At 34.1% G+C, this 25,241-nt stretch overlaps 1 protein-coding gene across 1 annotated transcript; it reads left to right on the forward strand.

Moving 5' to 3' along the window:
- Positions 1-551: 551 nt before the first annotated feature.
- LOC149563224 (uncharacterized) lies at positions 552-23,942 on the forward strand. The gene is made up of 4 exons (XM_089828093.1): positions 552-605; positions 22,933-23,052; positions 23,153-23,393; positions 23,449-23,942. The coding sequence occupies exons 1-4, from the start codon at positions 552-554 to the stop codon at positions 23,940-23,942; spliced, it is 909 nt and encodes a 302-aa protein (XP_089684219.1).
- Positions 23,943-25,241: the final 1,299 nt, after the last annotated feature.

A 25,241-nucleotide genomic window follows, 5' to 3' on the forward strand; every position in this document is an offset into this window, starting at 1 on the left:
TCCAACAAAGCAAAAGAAAGATGTATGGGATTGGTATTCAAAGTTGTATCCTACATCAGCCCCAAAGAAAAAAGAAGTACTGTAAAGGAGAAATCTACATGAGAAAAGATGCCAAGTCAAAATTTTGAAGAAGCTATCAAGTTACCCTTGAATGCCAAGCAAGCCTCCATGCCAAGTTGTCAGTAGTGGCCAAGTTGATGGTTGATGCCGAGTTGAGATATGCCAATAGAAGTCTAGTGGATGCTAAGTAAATGAAATACAATGGGAGTTGAGTCATGCTAAATCCTTCAAGTGCCGAGTTTACAGCTGTATGCATGAAGCATTTAGTGCTAGGTTTTGACAGGTATAAGGCCAAATTTTGATAATTTTCATGCCATTCAAATGCGAAGCAAAGATGAGAAAAGAGCAGGAGTGATTATACAACAACCTTGAAGCCATTTGCATTGATCTTAACAGTGATTCAACATACATTTCAACTATCTAAGGTATTTATCAAGTGCCGAGCTACGCAGAGTTAATTTTTTAATACACTTAAACCTTAGTTCGGTATAATGGCTTCTAGTTCAAGAAACCCCAAAGGAAAGAAAGGTCATGAGGTTCAGTTAGTGAGTAATGAGGTCAAACAACCCAAGTTTAGGCCAATCCCAAAAGTCACCTACAGAAACGATCCAGCTAGCGCATTGTCTATCATTCCACCTAAAGTTGTTATGGTGTAAGACTTGAGAAAATGTTATAACTGCAAGATAGGTGCAGTAGGTGATCTAGAGATATTCCAAGCCTATGATAAATTGTGTGAAAATAAAATTCTGAAGGACGAATTCTAGATTGTTGAGAGAAAGGGTTTGACCAATGCCCTAGTTTACCCTACTAGTTTCAAAATAGAATGGATACGGATTGTCCTCAGCAAAATTCACAATGGATGTTTATGGTTGGAAATAGGACCAATAAAGATTACAAAAAGGATAGTACATAGGGTTACAGGTTTCCCAACCTTAGATCGGCCTAAGACCCTGCACAATGATTCCAAAGAGATCATTGAAAGAAATATAGGAGCCAAATGGAATAAGAGGGGTATGACTATTGACACTGTAACTGATCCTCTTCTAGATTTTTCTGTAAGAGTAATATCCCACAAATTCTAGCAGATTGAACAGCGTGCCATGTATAGCTATTGATGTAGCCTATAAATTGGTAAAGAAAGATCATACCTATGATTTGGCACAACTAACGTTGCAACAAATAACTAAAAACCTAGGAGCAATAAGGAGGTCAAAAGGTGATCAATGCAAATTTGGTTCAATTCTTATGTGTATATTCTTTTACGTTATGGAAGAGTTTCCTTCTGTTGGAAAGGTGAATTGGAACCCAAATAAAACTGCAATCACACAAATCAATGAGTTTATTGATTAGATGGGTGACAATTTTAAGGCCCAAATGGCAAAATATTTTGAGGATTTTAAGAAATCCATGAAGCAAAGGGTTAGAATACCAGTTTTCTTAGTTGAAAAACACATCAATGACATATGCTTTTTGGTTGACATTGACAACACCTACATCCAGGCATCAATACCAAGAGTAAGATGGCTAAGGCCATTGGGATATGAACTTGATATAGATGAAGCCTTAGTAGAAATCACAAAATTGCTTGTAGAAGAAATAGATAAGAAAACTCCTCATTTTGGCACGTATGATGTTGTCAAATAAAAAATTGAGACAGACTTGAAGACAACTTCTGTTATCAAGAAGAAAGATAAAATAGTAAAGAAGATAAAGAAGAAATTTGGAGCAAGCATTGAAGAAGAAGTAGGTGGTGAAGAAGAAGAAGAAGAAGAAGGAGAAGGAGAAAGTGAAGAAGAAGAAGAGCAAGGTCAAGACCCAATAGAGCTGACACAAGCCTTAGGAGAAGACAAGGAAGAAGAAGCCAAGGAAGCACCTACACCAGTTGAGCAAAAGAAAAGAAAGGAAAAAACACAGTCTCCAGCTCAGCCCAAGCCCAAGAAGGTTACTAAGCCCGCACAAGCCAAGCCAACACTAGCAACAAGGGCTACTACAAGGACATCCACACAAAAGGCCAAGGAACAATCAAAAGATAAGAAGAAGGCTAGTGAACAACCTGCTAAAGAGCCAAAGAAAATAAGAAAGTATGTGGCACAACCAGATATAGATGATGAAGAGACAACAGAGTTAGAGGGCCATACCCAATTTAGAGTGGTAAGTCATCCTCCAAAGTCTGCAATTGATAAACTTTGTGAAAAGATTAGGAATGCAGATTTAAATGATTTAAAGACTTGATTTTAATAAGCTTAGTAGAGAAGAGAAAAATAAAGTAGAGGTATCTATGTATGCCATGATGGCAGAATTCAAAAAAGATCTTGCTGCAGAGACTACCATCCAACACAAGTCACGTGACATTGCTTTGGAGAATTGGGATGCAGCTCTGAAAACAATAATGGAGGTAAATAATAACTTTTTGGCTAAGTATGGTATTACTCCTTAGAACCCTTTGACATTAGTGTCAAAAAGGGGGAGATATATATTTTAGGAGATATAATATTTTGATGAAGATATAACTAAGGGGGAGAATACTATAAATTTTGATTACATTCTTTAATTCATTTTGAGAATACAAAGGAAATTTTGTAGATAGCCACAAGGGGGAGATAAGACAAAAAGGGGGAGACACAAATTTTTTGGCAATAATATGGAAGATAGCTCTATTCCATATAAGATTTGATACAAAATGCAGGAATTCCATAGCTCTAATAGATCAGATACAAAACATAGGTATAGAATACAGGAACATGGCAAAAAGGCAAAGAGTATCAGGCACATCAACATAGAATTTTGGTTTCAAGAATGATTAAGGCACAATCAACTCAGGGGGAGTTATAAGGTATATTGTTCCTTACAAAATTCTGAACAAATTTTGAAATTTTGCATACATGCTGAGCATAATGAAAAATGTAATCATAAGGTCAATTGAATAATGCATAGTTAAGTGTTTTTGACACTCATGTCAAAGGGGGAGATTGTTTGTCTTAGAATAGTTTTGACATTTGAGTGTCAACACACTTAACCACTTCTTACATTGAAGCTGAGTACACTATGTATGCCGAGTCACAGTGTGTGCCGAGTCAGATTTCCAACAGGTGCCGAGTGACTTCAGGTGCTGAGCATTATATGAGTGTCGAGTGATATATAGGTTTCAAGTCACAGTTGATGTCGGGCAAGTCAGAATGCTTCATATGTCAAGTGAGCTAGAGTCATACATGTTTCGAGCAAGACAGGATGTAATAGGTGCCAAGAAAACCAAGAGAGTATATGTGTCGAGCACCGATAGTCTAGTATGTGCCGAATAACATAGAATCAACATATGAGTTTGTGCCCTCACAAACTTAGATGTAAACCATTTTTGGAGCTGACATAGAAGGATTTAAAAGGAAGATAAGGATAAGATTGAATCTTTTTCATTTCCTATGCGATCAACATGCAACCAATGGGAAAAATGCAAGGAATGAGCAGGAAATTAAGATTCAATATGGATTATAGATCCATACCTAACCCTAAGTCTTCACAATCTTTAAAAGGAGGATGAAAACCCCATTGTATGTGTCGAGGATGGAACAGTATATAGGAAAACTATAGTGAAATTCAGAGTGAAGTGTGAAAGACTTAGAGGAACGGAGCAATAAATATACATCTAGTTGATTAGAACAAAGCAAGGGATACAGACAAAAATCAGATCAAGCAAGGATCACATCAGAGTGAGCAAAAAAAGTGCTTGAAATCAGCAATTAAGGATTGTAAGAAATTAGGTCAAAGGTTTCTAATACTCTCTAGCCATTGTATTAGATAGTGAAAATCCTATGTTGATAGGTTAGCTTAACAACTATTTTGTAGATCCTTTGAAGAGGTGGCTAAATCCTTTAATAGGGTGACACTTCATGTAAAGTGTTTGTAAATCCTCTAACCAGGTCACTATTGACATAGTGTAAAGCCTTTAATAGGGAAGGCCTTTCATAGGGAAAACCATCAGAAGTGGTTAAACAATTATTGTTGCAGTGATTTTGTGGGTATCATCCCCACTCCAATTTTATCTTCTTATTCCTGGAGGGTTTCTGGTTTACCAAATCTGGTGTTATGTGTGTTATTACATGCATTTTCTTTATGTTTACTTCATATGTTTACATGCATGCATCTTATTTTCAGCTATTTGATTTAAAGGATTAGAAAAGGTTAAAAGTGTTGTACTTCTAATTCACCTCCCCCCCCCAGAAGTAATCTTCCCATTTTGAACATTCCAAAAATATTATCAATGAATGAGAAGTAAGTGAAATGAAAATATTTTGAAGGAAAAACCCTTTACATTTTATCTACTTAATCTATTCTACATGCTTTATCTCCCCATGATTTGATATTAGAGCCAAGGTTTCATATTGTTAGAGAAGAGGTAAAAGACATTTATTAGATGCATGAGATGAATGGTATTATTGTTGGTTGATGTAGAGGTAAATTGCCAAGGAAATCACTTTTGGGATCAACTTGTGTGATGTTTTTGGTATTGAATGCATAGGAGATTAGTAGTATGTGATCATTCAAAATTTGATAATTTCAAATGTATATTAATGGTTTGATGATACACCCAAATTAGATTAATTATATTTAGTACCAATTTAAAGTGTTAGTTATAAGTGTTGGCTGAGTACATTGCTACATTAGATGCATGTGTTCCAAATGTAGAACAATGTTGAACTTGAAGATCAATTGAAAGTCTAGAGTTTTTTCTTTGAAGAGAAAAATTAGTATGGTAAGACATAATGAAGCTGAATTAGCATCACCATGTGCTAAGGAAAATAGTTGAATTGTAGCTAGAAACCATATTCTATGTTTTAAGAGCTCCAAATTATTGTTATGAATATGCTTTAAGATGAATCATAGATGAAACCCTTTGAAGGAATCATATGCCAATATAAAATTAACTACATAACTCATAATGTATGTGAGTGAGTTGTATGTGGAGATATATTCTTTTGGGTGTGCCAGTGCAGAAGTAGAATATTCAAAGCATTGATATTTTGATGAGAATATATCTAAGTCACTAGACTATTGAAGATGAGGTATTTGGGTTCAATTACAAGTTTTTGAATCATGTGGTTGTACCTTTATTGTGATGATATTGAAATTCTATTGGTTTTGGATTAATGAAGTTAGTTTTATTCATAAAATGAAGTGACACTTGTGTTTCAAGTATGTAGTTAAATATTTTTTTTCTAGAGGGTTGTATCTAATAAAACAAATGACTAAATGTTTTGGGGTTATATTTATACTATATTAAGATTAGGATGACACTAAGAAGAATACAATCCTAGAACGTTCTCAATCTAATCAAGGCAAGTTTCTACCCACACCACTATATAAAATTTCTAAGAGTGCAATGTTAGACCTCAAGAATGTTTGAAATAAGTATAATGTTTAATTCAGCTTTGGTAATTAATCCATCTGATGGAACTTCAAAACAACTTTCAATTCCTATTGTTCAAAAATTGGCATCTCAAAACCTTCAAAGCCTTCCTCAGAGATACACCAAATTGAAGAAAGAGCACTCAAATTCCTCTACTCCTCATCATTTGAGCATTCCCATGATTGATATGGACATGTTTTGGGGAGAATAAGATCTCTATAGGCAAAAGGAATTAGATAAATTGGCATGTCAAGAGTGGGGATTTTTTCAAGTGGGTACCTTCAAAAGTGGCTATAAATTATGTTGTAGAATAGGGATCAAGTTCCATATTATTTCTACTCTTCAAACTTACTTTCTTAGCTAATATGATATGTATATCTCTATTACAGGCTATGAATCATGGAATTCCTTTTTTTTCTGATGGACAAAATGAAGAGAATTGTAAGGGATTTCATTCAACTATCCTTGCAAGAAAAAAACAAATACAAAATACAAGAGCTTGAAGGCTATGGGCATGCTTTTGTAATCTCTGGTGAATAAGTACTAGATTGGAAAGATATGATGTCCTTGACTACTCTACCTTTAGAGGATAGGAAAATGGACTTCTGGCCAAAAAAGCCAACAAATTTTAGGTACCTAAATATTTGTTAATTCATATTGATAAAAATATTATATAAACTCTATTTTTGCCTCTTCCTTTGTACTAGGTCTCTAATGGTTGTACGTATGAAAAGCCAATCTACGTTGGTAAGTTTTTACATTCCATTTCAAAATAATTCCATGGTGTATTATCTCTATTCTTGTTCATCTACTTTTCATCATTTTTCATTTTTTATCAAATCATATTACCCATTTGTTGCAGAGATACTGTGGATGAATATGCTCTAGGAACTCAAAGAATTAGCAATAAAATTCTTTGCCTCCTATATGAAAATCTTGGGCTAACACCAAACAATTTCCTTGACATGTGTAGAAAAATGAGACATAGAATGAGAATGAATTACTACCCACCCTGCCCAAGACTAGGGAGTGGTGTGGGTAGAAAATTGCCTTGAATTGATTTGTTTTGGAGGGGTTTTTTAATATTATATTAACATTACAATGACACCAAGAAGAATGACACTGATGATGGAATCCTCAATTTCCCTGCCAATAACATCCCCAAGGGAATGGTCACTCTAGAACAAATCTTTGACTACAGACCCCAAGTGAAGGAAAACATTCTCTAATCACCTGCTGGGGGAAATATAAAGAGACACATATTTAGAAGGAAAATAAAAGAAAATTTACATAGGTACCTCTTCTCCCCTTGAAGAAAATCATAGAGCAAGGGCATGAAGATCACAAGGGCATGACATGCCAACAAAATTGTAGAGAAAGGACACAAAGATCACAAAGGCACAACAATGAAATATAGAGATCACAAGTGAACGACAAAAAAAATCCTCTCATTCGAAGCTCCACCAATGTTTAGAGCTCTCCACCCTCGTTCGGAGATCTCCACACTCTTTCACGCAAAACTCTCCACAATCAATCAAATGGGGAATGATTAATGTCATGTTTCATTTTTCTTTTTTGTTTATAATCATGAAATGTTGCAATTATTATGCTAATGTTGGTATAATGATGATATCAGGGACACTTGCCAAAAAAACATAAAAAATACAAACAAATCACACCGCGTCGTAAATTGCCATCACAATTCGACCCCAAATGTTGTAGTGTATCCATCTTTGGACTTACTGATGAAGGGTATCAAGTCACCTTTAATAAATAAAAAGTGTTGAACTAGCCTAAAATATTAATCTCAAGAATGCTATCACAATAGGGACTAGAGATGGAACCCTATATAAATTATGTGACATTCAAAAGAAAGACCCTAGTCACGAAGTGACAAATCCTAATGAAATATGGCATAGAAGGCTCAGACATATTGGATTAAGTACACTACCAAATGTAGAAAAAATCACTAGTGGAACACCTGACTTAAATTCAAACCATATAGGCATTTGTAAAGGATGTGCTCTAGGAAAGAATATAAAAAGACCTTTTTCTCCTAGTGAACACAAGTCTAAATCAGTTTTGGAACTAGTCCGTATTGATTTATGTGGACCTATGCCAATAATTTATCTAGGAGTATTCTCATACTACATAATCTTTATTGATAATTTTTCTAGGAAGACTTGGATCTATTTTCTAAAGGTCAAAGAATCAAACGAGGTTTTATTAAAATTTAAAGAGTTTAAAGCAATTGTGGAAAATCAAATGTCAAAAAGAATAAAAACCCTAAGATCAGACAATGGGGGTGAATATACCTCTAAAAATTTCAAATACTTATGCACCTCTGTTGGGATTAAGAGGGAGTATACTATACCTTATAATTCTCAACAGAATGGGGTAGTACTAAAGAAAAAATAGAACCATTGTTGAAGCAGCAAAAGGCATGCTTCATGATCAAAATTTACACTTCTCATTCTAGGTGGAGGCCACTAATACTACTGTATATATTCAAAATAGATGCCCACACTCAATCATAGAAAACATAACTCTTGAAGAAGTCTTTACAGGAATTAAACTTGATCTAAATCATCTCAAAATATTTGGTTGCCCCATTTACATTCACATACCTAAAGAAAAGAGAACCAAGTTAGAACCATCCAGGAAGAAATAAATATTTGTTGGGTACAATAAGAATTCTGAAGGGTATAGAGTCTATGTACTTGGGCAAAGATCAGTTGAAATCAAAAGAGATGTCAAATTTGAAGAAAACACTTCTTTAAAACTATCAACAAGTACATGAGATGAGCCCATCATAGAATTACATGAAAATTTACAAACTGAAAATAAGAGGGAGAACATATCGGAGGAGAATGAATCATTACCAGATATAGAAAATAGAGACATATCTAATATCAAGAAAAGACCATTATGGGAAAGGAAAATAATTGAAGAAAATGATGTTGAGCCAAATGAAATTCCTAGGGAGAGAAAGAAAATTTTGCCACACTGCACTATTAACTTAGCTTACTAAATCCGAACCATCAATTGTTGAAGAAGCCCTAACTTGTCAAGCTTGTAAATATTCTATGGTCAAACAATATCAATCCATATTAAAAAATGATGTTTGGGATATTGTACCTAGGCAAAAAGACAAATTAGTTCTTTCATTAAAGTGGTTATACAAAATCAAATATGCTTTAGATGATAGTTTTGAAAAACATAAGGCAAGTATCAATTATGGGGAAACCTTTGCTCCAGTTGCTCGATGCACTTATATAAGAAAAATTATTGCATTTGTAGCATCCAAAGGATGGAAGATACATCAAATGGATGTCAAGACAACATTCTTGAATGGTGTCATTAATGAAGAAGTATATATCAAAAAACTAAAGGTTTTGTAATAAAAGATAATAATCTATATGTATATAAACTCAAGAAAGATCTCTATGGCCTCAAACAAGCACCTCGAGCTTGGTATGAAAGGATATATAACTACCTCACCAAACTAGGAAACTCAAAGAATGAAGATGATCCTAACATATATTTAAAAATATCTAATGGTGATATGTTAATACTTGTTTTATATGTTGATGATTCATTGATAACAGTTGAAGATCACTTAATTGAAAGATGCAAATAAGATCTTAGAGCTAAATTTGAAATGAAGGATCTAGGCCCACTACACTATTTTTTGGGGTCTAGAAGTATGTCAAAAGAAAGATCACATTTTCTAAATCAAGGGAAGTACACTCATGAAAATTTGGATAGAATAGGGATGGTGGATAGAAAACCTCTAGCAACTCTGATGGAAAAAAATCTACACAAGCTAAAAGAAGAAGCTGTGAATTTAGAGTCTATTGACCCCACTCTCTATAGAAAAATCATTGGATCACTTATGTATCTAGTAAATGCTAGGCCGGATATCTGCTATGCCACCAATGTTCTAAGTTATTTCATGTGTGAACCATAGAAGATTCATTTGATGACTGCTAAACATATCTTGAGATATCTACATGGCACTATTGGTCTTGGTTTGAAATACAAAAATGTTGAGATTAAACTTGAAGGATATATTGATTTTAATTGGGTTGGTTGTTCCATAAACCACAAGAGTACTACAAGGTGTTGCTTTAGTCTTTTGGATCATAAATGTTATCCTGGTTCAGTAGAAAACAACTAACAATTGCCTTGAGTTCCATTGAAGTTGAATATGTGGCAGTCTCCATGGGAGCTCACAAAGTAGTATGGTTGAGAAAGCTATTATTTGGAATCTTTGGAAAGAAACTAAGTCCCATAGTGATTCATTGTGATAACCAAAGTAGCATCAAACTTTTTGATAATCCTGTCTTCCATAATCAATCAAAGCACATTGAGACTCCTTACCACTACATGAGACATGGTTGACAAAAATGTTATCAAGCTGATTTACATAAGCACTAATGAGAAAGATGCTGACGTTTTCACCAAGCCTCTTGCAAGGTTGAAAATAGAGTACTTCAAAGGTAAACTTGGTATGAGAATTTTGTAAATACATTTATAAATTATATATATCAATGAATAATTGAAAATTATATTATTTGCAAACTTGTGTTATGAAAGGTGACAATCTTTCATATGTGCAAGGTCACTATTGTTAGGTGATGACCTTATCAATAGTTTATCTATCTCCTAACACCAAAAGTGTTGGAGCAAAGTGTTATCATTGTTCTTTGAGCCAAATTTTGTCCGACACCTTGATAACCATCATGGTTCTTCAGGCTAGATTTTTTTGGACACCATAAATTGATAGAACACACTCAAAGTGGTGTTTAATCTTGTATTATATCTTCTTCAATTCACTCCTTGCTAAATGGGGAGTGTTGAGAATGTTAGCCTCATAGTAAATTGGAGAAAATATGATATATGATAATATTATATAATTGATAATAAATATAATTATGAAGGGTTGATTATAAAAAACACACACACATACATATATATATATATATATATATATATATATATATATATATATATATATATATATATATATATATATATATATATATATATATATATATATATATATATATACACACATATACATATACATATACATTTAACACACACACATATAAACTATCATTAAATTATATTATCAATGCAAAGTAACTGATCATTGTATCGGTGGAAATCTATTAACAACACCTTGTATCAAATGCAAATTATCTTTGATTATAATTGATATGTATTGTGTGACATTACCACCGATTACATTGATTATGTATTAGGTGAGTTGCAAATCATATTGGGTGTGTTAGTAATGATGTTTGTTATGAAGCGGTGCTATTTCAAGCACTATGGATATGTATTGAGGCATGACCATGTAGGGTCATGCCCCTACGTGATCATGTTTCAATACATATACAAATATGTGCATTTTAAACTGCAAGATCATATCAATAACAAAGACATATAGATATCTGTCTGGAAATCAGAACAATATAAATATATATTAAATAATTAAATCTACATTAGCATTGTATAGGGAAGATCTGCATACATAAATTAAGAGTTATTATTATCATTAAAAGATATACATAAGAAGAAATAAAATTTAGTTAGTCTCCACCAACAATGATCAATTAGATTTTACACATGGTAGACACAAGGTAGATAGGTTTTTCAAAGTATTTTCGATAGAGGGATTCTCAAACCCTACCTCAATCTAACAATTGAAATTTGGACAATCTAGTGAATACATGCATCCAAATATTTCCAATCCTTCAATAATTCTTTAATTTCAATTCCAAAATTTCTCTACCAAAATCTCTGTGTGTTCAAATGACCAAAGAAAACCTCTACTAAAGAGTCATAACCCTAACTAGGGTTTCAAACCTCTAATTTTAATAAAATTCATTAACGTTATAAAATAATAAATATTTTAATTGTTTAATTCTTTCATGTACATATAAAGCACTTTTTAATTAATATATTCTTTTTATTTTCTATCCTCCACTTAATTATTTATGCATAATACTTTTAAAAGTATAATTTATTATTTTAATTAATAATAATAATTAAACCTCATTATTTAAATACAACTCTAATTTAATCATTTTTAATTAAATAATTAAAATAGAATAATATTAAACTAAAAAAATATTTAATTAATTAAATATCATTCAAATTTTAATATTTTCTTTTTAATCAAATAATATTTCATAATTCTAATATCAACATTTCCATCTCTCACTCCTTATTTGCAGATGATACGTTGCTATTTGGCTTGTCTAATGTTCAAGAAGCCCATCAAATTAAATATTCCTTGCAACTATACTCAGAAGTGTCAGGGCAAGCTATTAATGCTCAAAAGTAAAAAATATACCTCCTTAACACGAACAAAGTGATCACTAACAACATAGTTTGGATCCTAGGTTTCACAACAGATTTTGTTGATCTCAGATTGGTTTTAACAATTGAGTGTCAATACACTTAAGACATTTACTTAGCTCATGCCGAACTAGTAATGCATGTTGAATATAATATGTAAGTACAAGACCATGCTGAGTTGCAATGAGTGTCGAGTCACTCATGTGCCAAGTCACTCAAGTGTCAAGTAGATAGACCATTTCAAGTAATTCAAATGCTGATTGAACAATAGACGCCGAGTAGTTTAGGTACCGAGTCAAAAGTAGAATTACAATATATGCTGAGCATCAGTAACTACATATGCCGAGTAACACATATCAAACATATTTGTTTGATATGGCACAAATAACTATGTAAACCATTTTTTTAGCTGACATAAGGATAGAATTTGATTCTTTAGAGATAAGGATGAATCTACATGCAGATTCCCTATACAATTACATGCAACCAATCAGGAAATGGGTAGGATTAAGCAAAAAAATAGATGAATCTCAGCCGTAGATTCATAGCTAACCCTAAGCCACCTCAATTTTCTTAAGGAGGTTGAAGCCCTAAACTTTTAAGAGAATAGAGAGAATTGTGAAGGGGTGAATGATCAAATTGGAGGAGTGAACATGATAGTTTGTAGAACATTCAAGGTGATTTAGCAGTAAGAATGAATTGTAAAATTAGTTATGTGAAGAACAGAGGATAGAGAATACAACATTGTTACATCAGATCATGAAGGATTAACCAAAAATTGGATAGAGGTGATCTGTTATCAAGAAAGCAAGTGTCAATTGCAAGATCAATACTGAGACATTTTGACAGGTGATTTCAATTAAATCTCCTAGGTGGAGTAGTCCTAATAGGCTTTACCAAATCCTTTAATAGGGTAGCATTCCAAGTGAATGAACTAAATTCCTTTAACCACACACACTTCTAACAAGGTGTTGAAATCCTCTAACAAGATGGGACTTAACAATCTTTGTAAGCCTTTAACAGGGTAGGCCTTTCACAAGGTAGATCATGTTTCATGGTCAAATCATTATAACCTTAATTGGCTACACTTTATTATTGTAGTAGTGAATATTTGTGGGTGTCATCCCCACCCCAATTTTACCTTCTTATTGGAGGGTTTCTGGGTAATCATATCTAGTGTCAAGTGTGTGTGTTTGATTACTTATATGTTTTAGATGCATTTACTATACATGTTATTTCAGTATGTTAATGCATGTGATGTATGAAAGGTGAAAGCTTTATGGGTTGAAGTTTAAACTCCTGATTCACCCTCCTCTTGGAAGTTTAGCTTTCCCTCTTGTAATTCCAACAATTGGTATTAGAGCCAAGTTCTTAGAAGGAGAAGCTTTGCAACTTAGAGGAAAGATCTTGAAATGGAAGTCTACAAATTGGAGAAAACCATTGAGAACCAGGAGATTGAGATACATCTTATACTACATCAACTGAATGAAGCCAGAGATGCTTTGAAGAGTTCCTTGAAGAGAAGGAAAGAAATTTCCATAACAGAGAATGACACACAATACAAAGAGATCGACACCACAAAGCTATTTGCAGATGGTAACTCTAGTGAATTTGATATAGCAGTTACAGATCTAATAGAGAAGAATAGAATCCAAGTCAAAGAAATTAGAAATCTCAAGTTGGAGTAAGAATCAAAAGCTATACTACTATGTGAGGTGATTGAAAAAAAGAAGAAAGCTATGGAAGACAAAGCCATGATTGAAGAAGACAAAAAAAATCTAGCAAATAGATTGGAAGAGAAGTCAACAGAGCTATCCAAGATCTCAAACATGCAATTGGATACCTTGAGCCCAATGATGAATGCTCATCATGAGTTATATGTCAAGGACATTGAGATAACTACATTGAAGTTGTAGAATGAACAATTGCAAAATGACTTGAAAAGAGAAAAGGAATTTGGTGGAATTTTCAACAAGCCAAATGAAGCCATCAAATACTTTGAGCAATTACTGAGATCCCGTAGATCCAATGGAGACACATCGGATTGGGCTACACAAGTACTGAAGAAGGAGAATCATCCAAAGTTATTTAAGAAAGGAATATCAAAGGTAAGAACTCCAAACTTACTTGTCATAATTGTGAAAAGAAAGGACATACTGCTAATGTGTGTAGGAGAAACAATACAAATCAGAATGTCAAGCCTAAGAACATGGTTCATTGTCATAAGTGCAATAAAAAAGGTCATTAGGCACATGAATGCAGAACCAGAACCATGCATGCACCAAAATTCAAAGGATATTGCTACAATTGTTAGAAGTATGGACATAGAGCCTTTGAATGCAGATGCAAGTCCATGTGATCATCAAAAAAGCCAACAAAGATAAGAAGCTATGGAAACTCTTATGATTGGGATTACAATACAAGATATAACTGCCACTATTATCAATAATATGGACATATTCTTGAGAATTGTATTAAGACTCACTTCAGTGGTAACTACAAAAAGTGGTTGAGTCAAACCACATATTTTAGCTATTTAAAGACCAGTCATATTAGTAAGTGTTGTCCAACTAGGTCAAAGGCACCAAGTTGTGAATTTGATAAAGGCAAAGGCAAGGTAGATGTTGAACACATCAGGAGTGAGATGAATAAGACATGGAAGAAGAAAGATTGTTGTAGTACATCAAATGGAGAAGGGATCACTTCACCTAATGGGTCAAGTGATCACACCTCATCAAACCAAGCAAACAAGAGGTATGTGGGACTGATGTTCAAAGTATTATATCATACATTAGTTCCAAATGAAGTTAGTACTAAAAGGACTACATTAGCATGAATGAAGATGCAAGATGTTGTTGAAAATTCAAGATTAAATTTTTAAGTTTTCATGTTGTCTCCGAGCATGAAAAAGTTTTCAATAGATGCCAAGTGGAATACTAGTTAGTGCCGAGTTGCCAGATTAGCTAGTTGATGTCGAGTTTGTAGTAGCTGTCGAGTAATGGTAATATCTATAGATGCCGAGTGAATCTAAAATTGTGTTGATACTGAGTTTACAACTGTACAAGCACTAAGCATTAATTGCAAGGGTTTTTGAAGGGTATATGGTCATTTTTACTCATTTCTCATCATTTTAAATTTGAGCAAGAGCTAAAAGAGCAGGAGGAAAATTAGAAATTTGTTCAAGGCATTCACAAAGATCGTAGTGACAATTTCACACCAATTCTACAAGATTTTAAAGGTATTTATTCACAAGCCGAGCTATGCAGTTGGCATTTATAAAAATTGTAGTTTGTCACAATGGCATCAAGCTCAAGAAATGTAGAAGGAAAGGAGGTCATGAATGTCCAATAAGTCAGTAATGAGGTACAAGAACTAGATTTGAAAACAATTCTAGATGTTGCTTATAAACAAGATCCTTTAGGCATGTTGTCCATGATTCCCTCAAAAGTCATTATGGTCCAAAATGTCAAAAAATGTTATAACTGCAAGATAGGATGAATAGGTGACATGGAGATAAGAGAAGCCTAGGACATATTACATGAAAATGGTGTCTTAAAAGAAGACTTCTAAATTGTTGAAAGGAAGGGTTTGACATGTGCCTAGAATTTCCCACTGTATTTAAAACTAAATAGATAAGAATAATGTTGAGTCAAATTAACTATGGATCCCTATGGTTGGAAGGAGGACCAATAAATATTTCAAAGAGAATAATTCATAGGGTTACTAGTTTCCCAACCCTAGATCAGCCAAAGACTCTGCAGAGTGATTCAAAAAAGGTAATAGAGAAGAATATAGGAGCAAAGTGGAACAAACGAGGAATGCAAATTGACACCATCACAGATCCACTGATAAATTTTTTAGTAAGGGTTATTTCTCACAAGTTTTATCAATCCAACAGATTAAACAATGTACCCTATATTTTAGTAGATGTTGGATACAAAATTGTGAAGAAAGATCATACCTATGATCTAGCTGAGCTTCAATTGCAAAAAATACTGGAAAACCTTGGAGAAATAAGAAAGACTAAGAGTGCACTATGAAAATTTGGATCAATTTTAATTTGCATATTTTTCTATGTACATAATACATTCCCATATTTTGGAAAAATAGGATGGAAGACAAACAAGATAGTTGCTACTTAGATAAATGAATACATTGAGTAGATTGGTGAAAATTTTGAAGCTATCATGACAAGTTATTTTGAAGACTTTAAGAAGTCTATGAAGAAAAGGATGCGGATACCTATTTCTTTAGTTGAATGATACTACAATGATATATGTTTTCTTGTAGATATTGACTACACATATGTACAGGCTACTACACCTTGGGTAAGATGGCTAAGACCCTTAGAATATGAAATCAATGTTGATGAAGCCTCAACAACCATTATTGCACTTCTAGCTAAGGAAGTTGATAAAACAACCAAAATATTTGGAAATTATGATGTAATGAAATCAAAGGTAGAAATGGAATTGAAGATAGCCTCCACAATAAAAAACAAGGAAAAATTTGGTGAAGGTGCTGAAGAAGAAGAAGAGGTAGGAGATGAAGAGGATGAAAAAGAAAAAACCAAAGAACCTCTTGCATTGACCCAAGGCATGGGTGAGGAAAAAGAAGAAGAGGAAACAAAGGGTGTCAAGGAAGAGGAAGCCAAGGAAGCAACAACACATGCCAAGCCAAAGAAGAGAAAGGCCAAGGCACAACCTGTGGCTAAAGCAAAGAAAGTGGCTAAACCAAGCCTAGTAAAGCCAACAAAACCTACCACAAGATCCAGTACACGAGCTACCACACAAAAGGACAAAGAGAAAACTAAACAAAAAGAACAAGGAGGGAAAGTTGAGAAGAAGCAACAAAGTAAATACATTGCTCGACCTGACTCAGATGAAGAGAGAATTGAATTAGAAGATACAAACCAATTCAAAGTGGTAAGTCATACACCACTTTTTGATCTTGAAAATCTATGTGAAAATATCATAAATAATACAGATCTATCTGGTTTTAAGAATGTAAATTTTGATAATTTAGGAAAAGAGGAGAAAAATTTAGTAGAAGAAGCCTTATACACAATGATGTCCAAATTTAAGAATACACCATTAGAATTTTCTAACTTGATACCCAAGCCATTGTATGATTTAGTTGAGCAAGAATGGCATTATTGTTTAAATTTGGAAAAGAAAATAAGGGAAACTACTCTGGCTCAAGTAATGCCAAAATAACAAAAGGGAAGATTGCTAAGGAAAACAAGAAATATGGAGGAAGGTTTACACCAAAGTATAGAACATTTAGCATTCTCCAAAATAAAATTGAAGATGTTGTTAAGAAATCAACTCAAACGTGGAAATTAATCTATGGATTAACTATAGTGAAGCAAGGAGAGAAGGACCCCTTTGAGGGTAAAAGTGATGATAAAGAAGAGGATGACAAAGATGATAGCAAGGAAGAGAGAAATACAAAGGAGGAGACTAAGAAGATGGATACTGACATGGCAACAACTGAACAAAAACATGAGGAACATAGTGTGTAAGACACATAAATGCCGAGTGTCATTCCTCCTCATGATACAAGTGTACCTACAAAAACCATAATTATCAAGGATGTCTCTGATGCATTAGCTCAGAACACCAACCCATTGACTATAGAAGATTTGAAGAAGATTCTAGATCGATCTACACTACAAACACAACTATGTACAAATTCTATTTTGATTAGTGTAAAAGAACTTCAAAAGGTAGCAACTAAAGTTACAAGGGATAAGGTGAACACACAAGAACCAAATTTTGCAATCCCATCAGTTACTAGTGATCAACCATTGAATCAAACAAGTATAGACACATCAATCAAGGTTGATACAAGTGTTAAAGTGGACACAGTTGAGCAGAGGAAGACTACCACAAAAAAGAGAGAGATAGCAATAGAGCAAATAGGATAGATAGATACATCTATACCTGAAGCACAAACACAAGGTGCAAGTCATGTCATAGTCATAGATTAGGATAAGTTTGAAGAAGGTGAACAAATACTGAAGGTAAAGGAGCAAGAGGCCATCCAAGCATTGGTAACTTTATCAACATTTGGCTCCTCACCTACAAAACTTCTTCAGAAGTCGACCACGGAAGCTATACCCCTGCAAATTGCAGTGCCAAGATCAGACTCTTCTAAGGTTGAAAAGGTAATTCATTATGGTGATATTACTTTAGATGAAGAGCTAATAATTCCAAAATTTGATTATGACAAATGAAAATAGATCAAATAAGCATTCTACAACAAGCTTTAGAGAAAAAGAAACACCAAGCAATGCTTAGGAAGGAGTATAGGAAAAAGCAAGCACTGCAAGAAACCAAGCCACTATTGGAACAATTGTCAGATATTATGGAGAAGGTTAATAATGAAGACCTAGATACAAATGCTAAAATTTTAGAATGGTCTGAAAGAAAGTTTCAAGGAAAAGTAAATGAAAAGATATCTAGTGACTTAGCATTGACACAAGTTGCATTGGAAACCAAGGTTGAGGATGTAAAGAAGGTACTTGAGAATATCTTCTCATTGTACACCAAATTGTGTGATCCCACACTCTTCACCTAAGACACTAGACATAGAATTTTGAGCCTACAAAAGGAATCTAAGCATATCAAGTACATAGCTACCTAAGAACCCAACTCAGAGTGAGAAGCATTTCCATACATTGCTTCAATCATAGAGTCAATTCGCTGTGTTAATAGTAGAAGAGGCTAATATAAGAGCCAAATTGACAAAAAATTAGGCCTCTCTCACCCCACACAAGGAAATTCTCCATAAATAATTAGGCTATGTAGAAACTTTGTTAAAGAAAGATCCCAATCTTTCTACATTAGATGGCCTAGTACACCTTGCAGGCGAGCTTGCTATCCAAGTTTAGTCATTGGATGTTGCATGTGACAATTGGGATGTAGCTCTGAAAATAATCATGGAAGTCCATAAATCCTTTTTGGACAAATATACTATAAGTGTATAGACCCTTTGACATAAGTGTCAAAAAAGGTGGAGACAAAAGCAAAGGGAAGTAAGTATGTAAGGAGTTAAGGGGGAGTTGAGAATAATGAAAAGAGGAGAGATACAATGAACAAAGAAAAAGGGTAAGCATGAAAAAAGGGGGAGATATCAATTTTGACTCCAGTGTTATACATTTTTGAGAAATACAGTGCAGAGATAGAAACAGAGCAGAGTAGACATCAGCAAAGGCATAGCATAAAGAGTATAAGTGCATTGAAGTCAAAGAGTATTAGTTAGCAAAGACAAATCTACTTAGAATGGAGAACAAATTTTGGATACAGAACAAACATATTAACTTAGGGGGAGTTATACATTTTCAGGTGCATAGGCTATTGTAACTTTTTTAAAAAAATTTTGAAGTTATGTATATAAGCCAAGTCATGTATATGTTATACTCAAGAATATTAGATTGATTATGTATATTCAAGTGTTTTTTACACTCATGTCAAGGGGGAGATTGTTGATCTCAGATTGGTTTTGACAACTGAGTGTCAACACACTTAAGACATTTACTTAGCTCATGCTGAACTAGTAATGCATGCCGAGTATAATATGTGAAACAAGACCATGCCAAGTTGTAATGAGTGCCAAGTCACTCAAGTTCCAAGCAACTAGACCATGCCGAGTAATTCAAGTGCCGAGTGAACAGTAGATGCTGAGTAGTTCAGGTGCTGAGTCAAAAGAAAAATTACAATATATGTAGAGCATTAGTAACTACATATGCTGAGTAACACAAATTGGACATATTTGTTTGATATGGCACAAACAACTATGTACACTATTTTTCAGCCAACATAAGGATAGAATTCAATTCTTTAGAGATAAGGACGAATCTACATGCAGATTCCTAATACAATTACATGCAACCATTCAAAAAATATGAAGGATTAAGCCAAAAAATGGATGAATCTCAGCCGTAGATTCATACCTAACCCTAAGCCACCTCGGTCTTCTTAAGGAGGATGAAGCCCTAAAATTTTAAGAGAATAGAGAGCATCATGAAGGGGTGAATGATCAAATTGGAGGAGCAAACAAGACAGATTGCAGAACATTCAAGGTGACTTAGCAGTAAGAATGAATTACATAATCAATTATGTGAAGAATAGAGGATAGATGATACAACATTGTTACATCAAATCATGAAGGATTAATTAGAAATTGGATAGAGGTGATCTGTTATTAGGAAAGAAAGTGTCAATCGCAAGATCTATGCTAAGACATTTTGACAAGGGATTTTAGTTAAATCTCCTAGGCGGAGTAGTCCTAATAGGCTTTACCAAATCCTTTAACAGGGTGGCATTCCAAGTGAATGACCTAAAATCCTTTAACCACACACACTTCTAACAAGGTGTTGAAATCCTCTAACAAGGCGGTACTTAATAGTCTTTGTAAGCCTTTAACAGGGCATGCTTTTCACAGGCCAGATCATGTTTCATGGTCAAATCATTGTAGCCTTAATTGGCTACACTTTATTGCTCTAGTAGTGAAGATTTGTGGGTTTCATCCCCACCCTAGTTTTACCTTCTCATTGGAGGGTTTTTGGGTAATCATATATGGTATCAAATGTGTGTGTTTGATTACTTATATATTTTTGATGCATTTACTTTACATGTTATTTCAATATGTTAATGCATGTGATGTATGAAAGATGAAAGCTTTATGGGTTGAAGTTTAAACTCCTAATTCATTCCCCCCCTTAGAAGTTTACCTTTCTCACTTGTAATTCCAATAGATTTTCTTCTATCTATATACCTAGGAATTCCATTTTTTATGGGATCAAATAAAATTAGTTATTGGTCTTCAATATTGCAATGAATTTAGAGTAGAATAGCTGCTTGGAAAACCAGATGGTTGTCATTGGCTGGCATAATTCTACTTGTAAAATCAGTATTAGTAGCTATTCCAAACTACTTTCTTGCAATCCTAAAAGCTCCTCCTAAAATATTACACCAAACACAAAAGTTGATCAAGGGTTTTTTATGGATAGGTAATATGAATGATGTAAGAAAAAATCCTCTCATTTCTCTCCAAGACATGGCTCAGCCTTTGGCAATTGGTGGGGCTGGTATTCATGATTTAACAAAAAGAAATGAATCCTTTGGTGGAAAATTATTTTGGCAAATGTACAATAATCCTCACTCCACATGGCGTAAGATCATGTAGCAAAAGTATTTGGACAACAATGGTCCTACAAGAGTCCTATCCATTTTGGACCCTCCTAAAGGTTTTGTCATATGGGACTTTATGATGTCCTCACGCGACATAGTAGTAAAATATGTTACTTGGGAAGTCAATAATGGAAGCATGGTAAACTTTTGGAGGGACTCATGGAATGGTCAACCTCCTCTATCAAAGGGTATAGTATCCCAAAACATCATTACTACTTCAAAAAACCATTGGGGCACAACACTCAGTCAATATATAGCTAATGTATGCCCAATATCAGGCAAAGCTAAATGGAAAAACCCAGCTGAGTTACCTTTGTCAAATTAGGACATATTCCAATTCAAAGAAATACTAGCTTCTAAGCATGTATACATATATGGATTTGTAGATAAAACACTTTGGGCTCCAGCTAAGGATGACCATTATTCAATTAAAGAGGGATATAAAATTTTGCAGCAATCTAGACCAAACAAAGCATCAAGTAGAGCTTTTTCATTCTGTTGGAATCATGCAGTACTCCCAAAGGTTGGTTGCTTTGCATGGCTTGCAATTAAGCATAGAATTTTAACTAGTGACAGATTAAGTAGATTGCACATTGCTCCATCATTTAATTGCCTTTTTTGTAATGAATGTGAAGAAACAATGGATTATCTTCTCCTCCCGTGTTCATTTGTGAATCAATGCTGGAGTTTTGTTATGAACAAGTTAAACTATTATACTTCATTTCAAAATACTATATGGGACTTTTTCCAAGCTTGGCCAGTCCTCTACTCAGAATCATTATTTGCAAATCTTTGGTTGTGTATCTCGGCATTAGTTGTGTGGACCATTTGGTGGGAAAGGAATGAGCATATTTTCAGAAAAGAAGCATCTACTATTGATCAAGTTTTGGAGGGTATTGAGAAAGCAATATCAGAGGTGACTAATTCTAGTTTGAGAAATTGTAAATTCGATCCAGTTGTTACTTCATAGGATTCTAGAATAATTCAAGAATGGAAACAATTAAGCATTCCTAATGGGTGGGCACTTAGCAAGACATTTCCTTCTCTAATATCTTGATCAGAGATTCATTGGACACCTCCATCTGATGGATTTTTGAAATTGAACTTTGATGGAGCATCCAAAGGAAACCTAGGAATATCAGGATTGGGGGCATGTATTCAAGACTCTAAAGGATCAGTACTTGCAATCTCAACATCCCCCTTGCCTACTGGAACTAATAATATGGTAAAAGTTCAAGCTTTACTTGTTGCTCTCATTCTAGCTAAGCAAGGTAATTACCGAATGTTACCCGTTGAAGGAGATTTGTCAGTCATTATTAATGCTTCAATACATAGAAAATCATATTCATGGAAATTAAATTACATTTTTACTCAAGTGTAGAGACTGCTTGATGAATGTTTGGATGTTTGCATTTCTCATACATATTAGGAAGGTAACCGAGTAGCATATTATCTTTCAAATCTGGGTTGTGATGGATTGGCATTCTCATCATTAAGCCCAATGCCTATGATTGAAAAGGATTATGAACTTAAAAGTATAATTGATAGTGATAAGATGACTATCATTAAGCTGAGCACGACTTCGAAAAGATAGTATCTGATGTAATAATTATATAAGCAGGTTCGGCTTGTAAGTTAAATGTAAACCTTTTTTCAGAGATAACCATCAATGTTATTTGGGCTTCATTCTAGAAACCTTGTTTTAGAGATAACCATGAAAATTATCTGGGTTCGAGTTCCCTGAGTTCTGGTAGAATATAGAAGACATAATTCCCTTTTGCAAATTATTAGAAGGAACGACAAATTAGTGGGCTCTGGGGTAGTATCCTTGGAAGCCATCAATCTCTGTGTTTGTAGAAAGCATCTAGCGTGCACATACTGTGACAACATTTTTCTGGCAAGATCGGTCCATATTCAAGTTTGAGGAATCGTGGAAACGATCAGATAGCATATCCATTGGCAAGGGTTTCAGTAAGCCTGGGAAAAACATATGATTGCTGTGGGCTAAACACGCGTGTTATAGTGTGGCTTCTACTTCAGAACAACAGTCACTATTGGATAATCACATAGAGGAGAGTAGGATAGTGAAGGGGAAATGAATATGGATGCATTGATGCAGTAGTTTCTAGAATTAGGGTTGGATTTTTATGTCACCATTGGAATCCTACTTGTTACCTCTATTCTAGTTTTCATTGTTATAAGGATGGTAAGATGCAAGAAGGTAGACACTATTTTTCTTGTAGGATTAAGTGGAGGTGGCAAGACTGTATTTTTTTATCAGTTGCGGGATGGGTCATTGCACCAAGACACTGTGACATCAATGGAGCCAAATGAAGACAACTTTGTTTTACATTCAAAATCTTCAAAGCATTGTCTTCTACATCTACCTCATAGCATGGTTTGAGCTTTTTCTTCTCAATCAGAGGGGAAAAATAAAACCAGTTCACATTGTGGATTTGCCAGTTCATTCAAGGTTGAGACCCAAATTGGATGATTTTTTACATCAGGCTGCTAGAATTGTGTTCCTTGTTGATGCTTTGGATTTCCTGCCAAACAGTCGAGCCAATGTTGAGTATCTCTATGATGTCCTGACAAAGGCCCTTGTCGTGAAGAACAAAATTCCAGTTCTAATAGTCTGCAACAAGGTGGAGAAAGTCACAACCCACTTGATGGATTTCATAAGAAAGCAATTGGAGAAGGAAATAGACAAATTGTGTGCTTCAAGGACTGGTATGTTAGATGCAAATATTGCAAATGAAGCCATCTTAGGTGTCCCAGGGCAGCCATTTACATTCTCTCAGTGTATCAACAAAGTCACTATGACTGAAGCATCTGCTATATCTGGAAAAATATCTGATATTGAGCACTTTATCAAGAAACGAGTTCAAATCTCTAACCATCTCTTGGTATAAAGCATACTGGTTATGGGTGGTCTCCAAAATCTTCAAGGGAAGTATGTGATGGTTGGAATTCTGATTTGCCTCAGTGTGATCACAGCTGGAATAGGAATGTATAAACATGTTGGAGCCCATTTGAGCATGGTGACATTAGGTAGGAGCATCCTATTGATAGGCTGGATTCGGACCTTGATCCATGCAATAGCTCGAACGGATGTGACATAATGGTGGAATAAAATGTGAAGTGTACAAATTTTGAATTTTTTTAATTTAGAGTTTGAACACATTGAGCATAGGTTGATTTAATGTTACATCTTCACATATGTTTTTTTGTAACTTAGAGGTGTGTTCATAGGAGGTAGTTGATACTCCGTATTATATTTATGAAGTCCTCTATATTTCGTTTGATATTGTATTGTCACCAAAATATAATACAGTAAATGAAAGGAACGATGTTGGGTTTTCTTCTTGATTTTTTTCCAATTGACCTCTTTTGAATCAGTTCTTTTATATAAATATATTATAGTGGCTTGCCACTTTTGCCTTTAAAAAAAAGATTAAGCCAAAAATCATAATTAAATTATTTACGAAGTAAATCACATAGCCAAAATGACATAAAGGGAACATAAGCATGATTGACCAGAATTAAAATCAAACAACACATGCAATGATAAACTCATGTGTTTAAAAAGGGTAGGCAATCAAATACACGTCCTCCTTCTTAGGACAAGTAGTTAGGCTATGGATGGGATTGGACCTGAACATTATCTCCCTATTCTTATTCACATTAGGTATGTTTATCCTAATAATTTAGGGAGGTCGATGCCCAGTACCTACAAACCTATATAAAATATGAGCATGTACATATGCACATATATCTAAGCTAAATAGATAATGACAGGGAGTGGTACATCATGTAGATCCTAACTAGTAGGTGATTACAAATCCTTCTGTCGATCATATCAAAAACATTAAATAAAATTGTAAAAAAGACACACACACCACATACATGTAAGTATGAGGTAAGTATAACAATAAATCTCAAAATTAAATAACATCATATTCTAACATGAACATCTCATCATCATGAGAAAATAATAAACATCTTTCAAAGACACATCATATGACATCATCATGAAATTAATTTTACCAACTAACTAAGAACAATTAAACCATCATCACTGCAAGTAGGAAATCATTCCTACCTAATATCAATTAATCAATGTATCAAAGTATTGTATTTCAAATGTCAATTAAGGGCTAACACATTCCACGAAAGAGTCATATACAAATTTAGAGATGAGTTTGACAATG

The sequence above is a fragment of the Cupressus sempervirens genome, chromosome 4 (genome assembly GCF_028749045.1).
Source record: "Cupressus sempervirens isolate cs-2001-9-10 chromosome 4, ASM2874904v1, whole genome shotgun sequence".
NCBI lineage: Eukaryota > Viridiplantae > Streptophyta > Pinopsida > Cupressales > Cupressaceae > Cupressus > Cupressus sempervirens.

Bases quoted from the DNA above. Each gene is read 5' to 3' on its own strand.
- LOC149563224 (XM_089828093.1), top strand. From the start codon at position 552: ATGGCTTCTAGTTCAAGAAACCCCAAAGGAAAGAAAGGTCATGAGGTT. The intron at 606-22,932 runs GTGAGTAATGAG...TTTTCTGGCAAG, and splicing joins AAGGTCATGAGGTTCAGTTA to ATCGGTCCATATTCAAGTTT. The intron at 23,053-23,152 runs GTGTGGCTTCTA...TTGATGCAGTAG, and splicing joins GGCTAAACACGCGTGTTATA to TTTCTAGAATTAGGGTTGGA.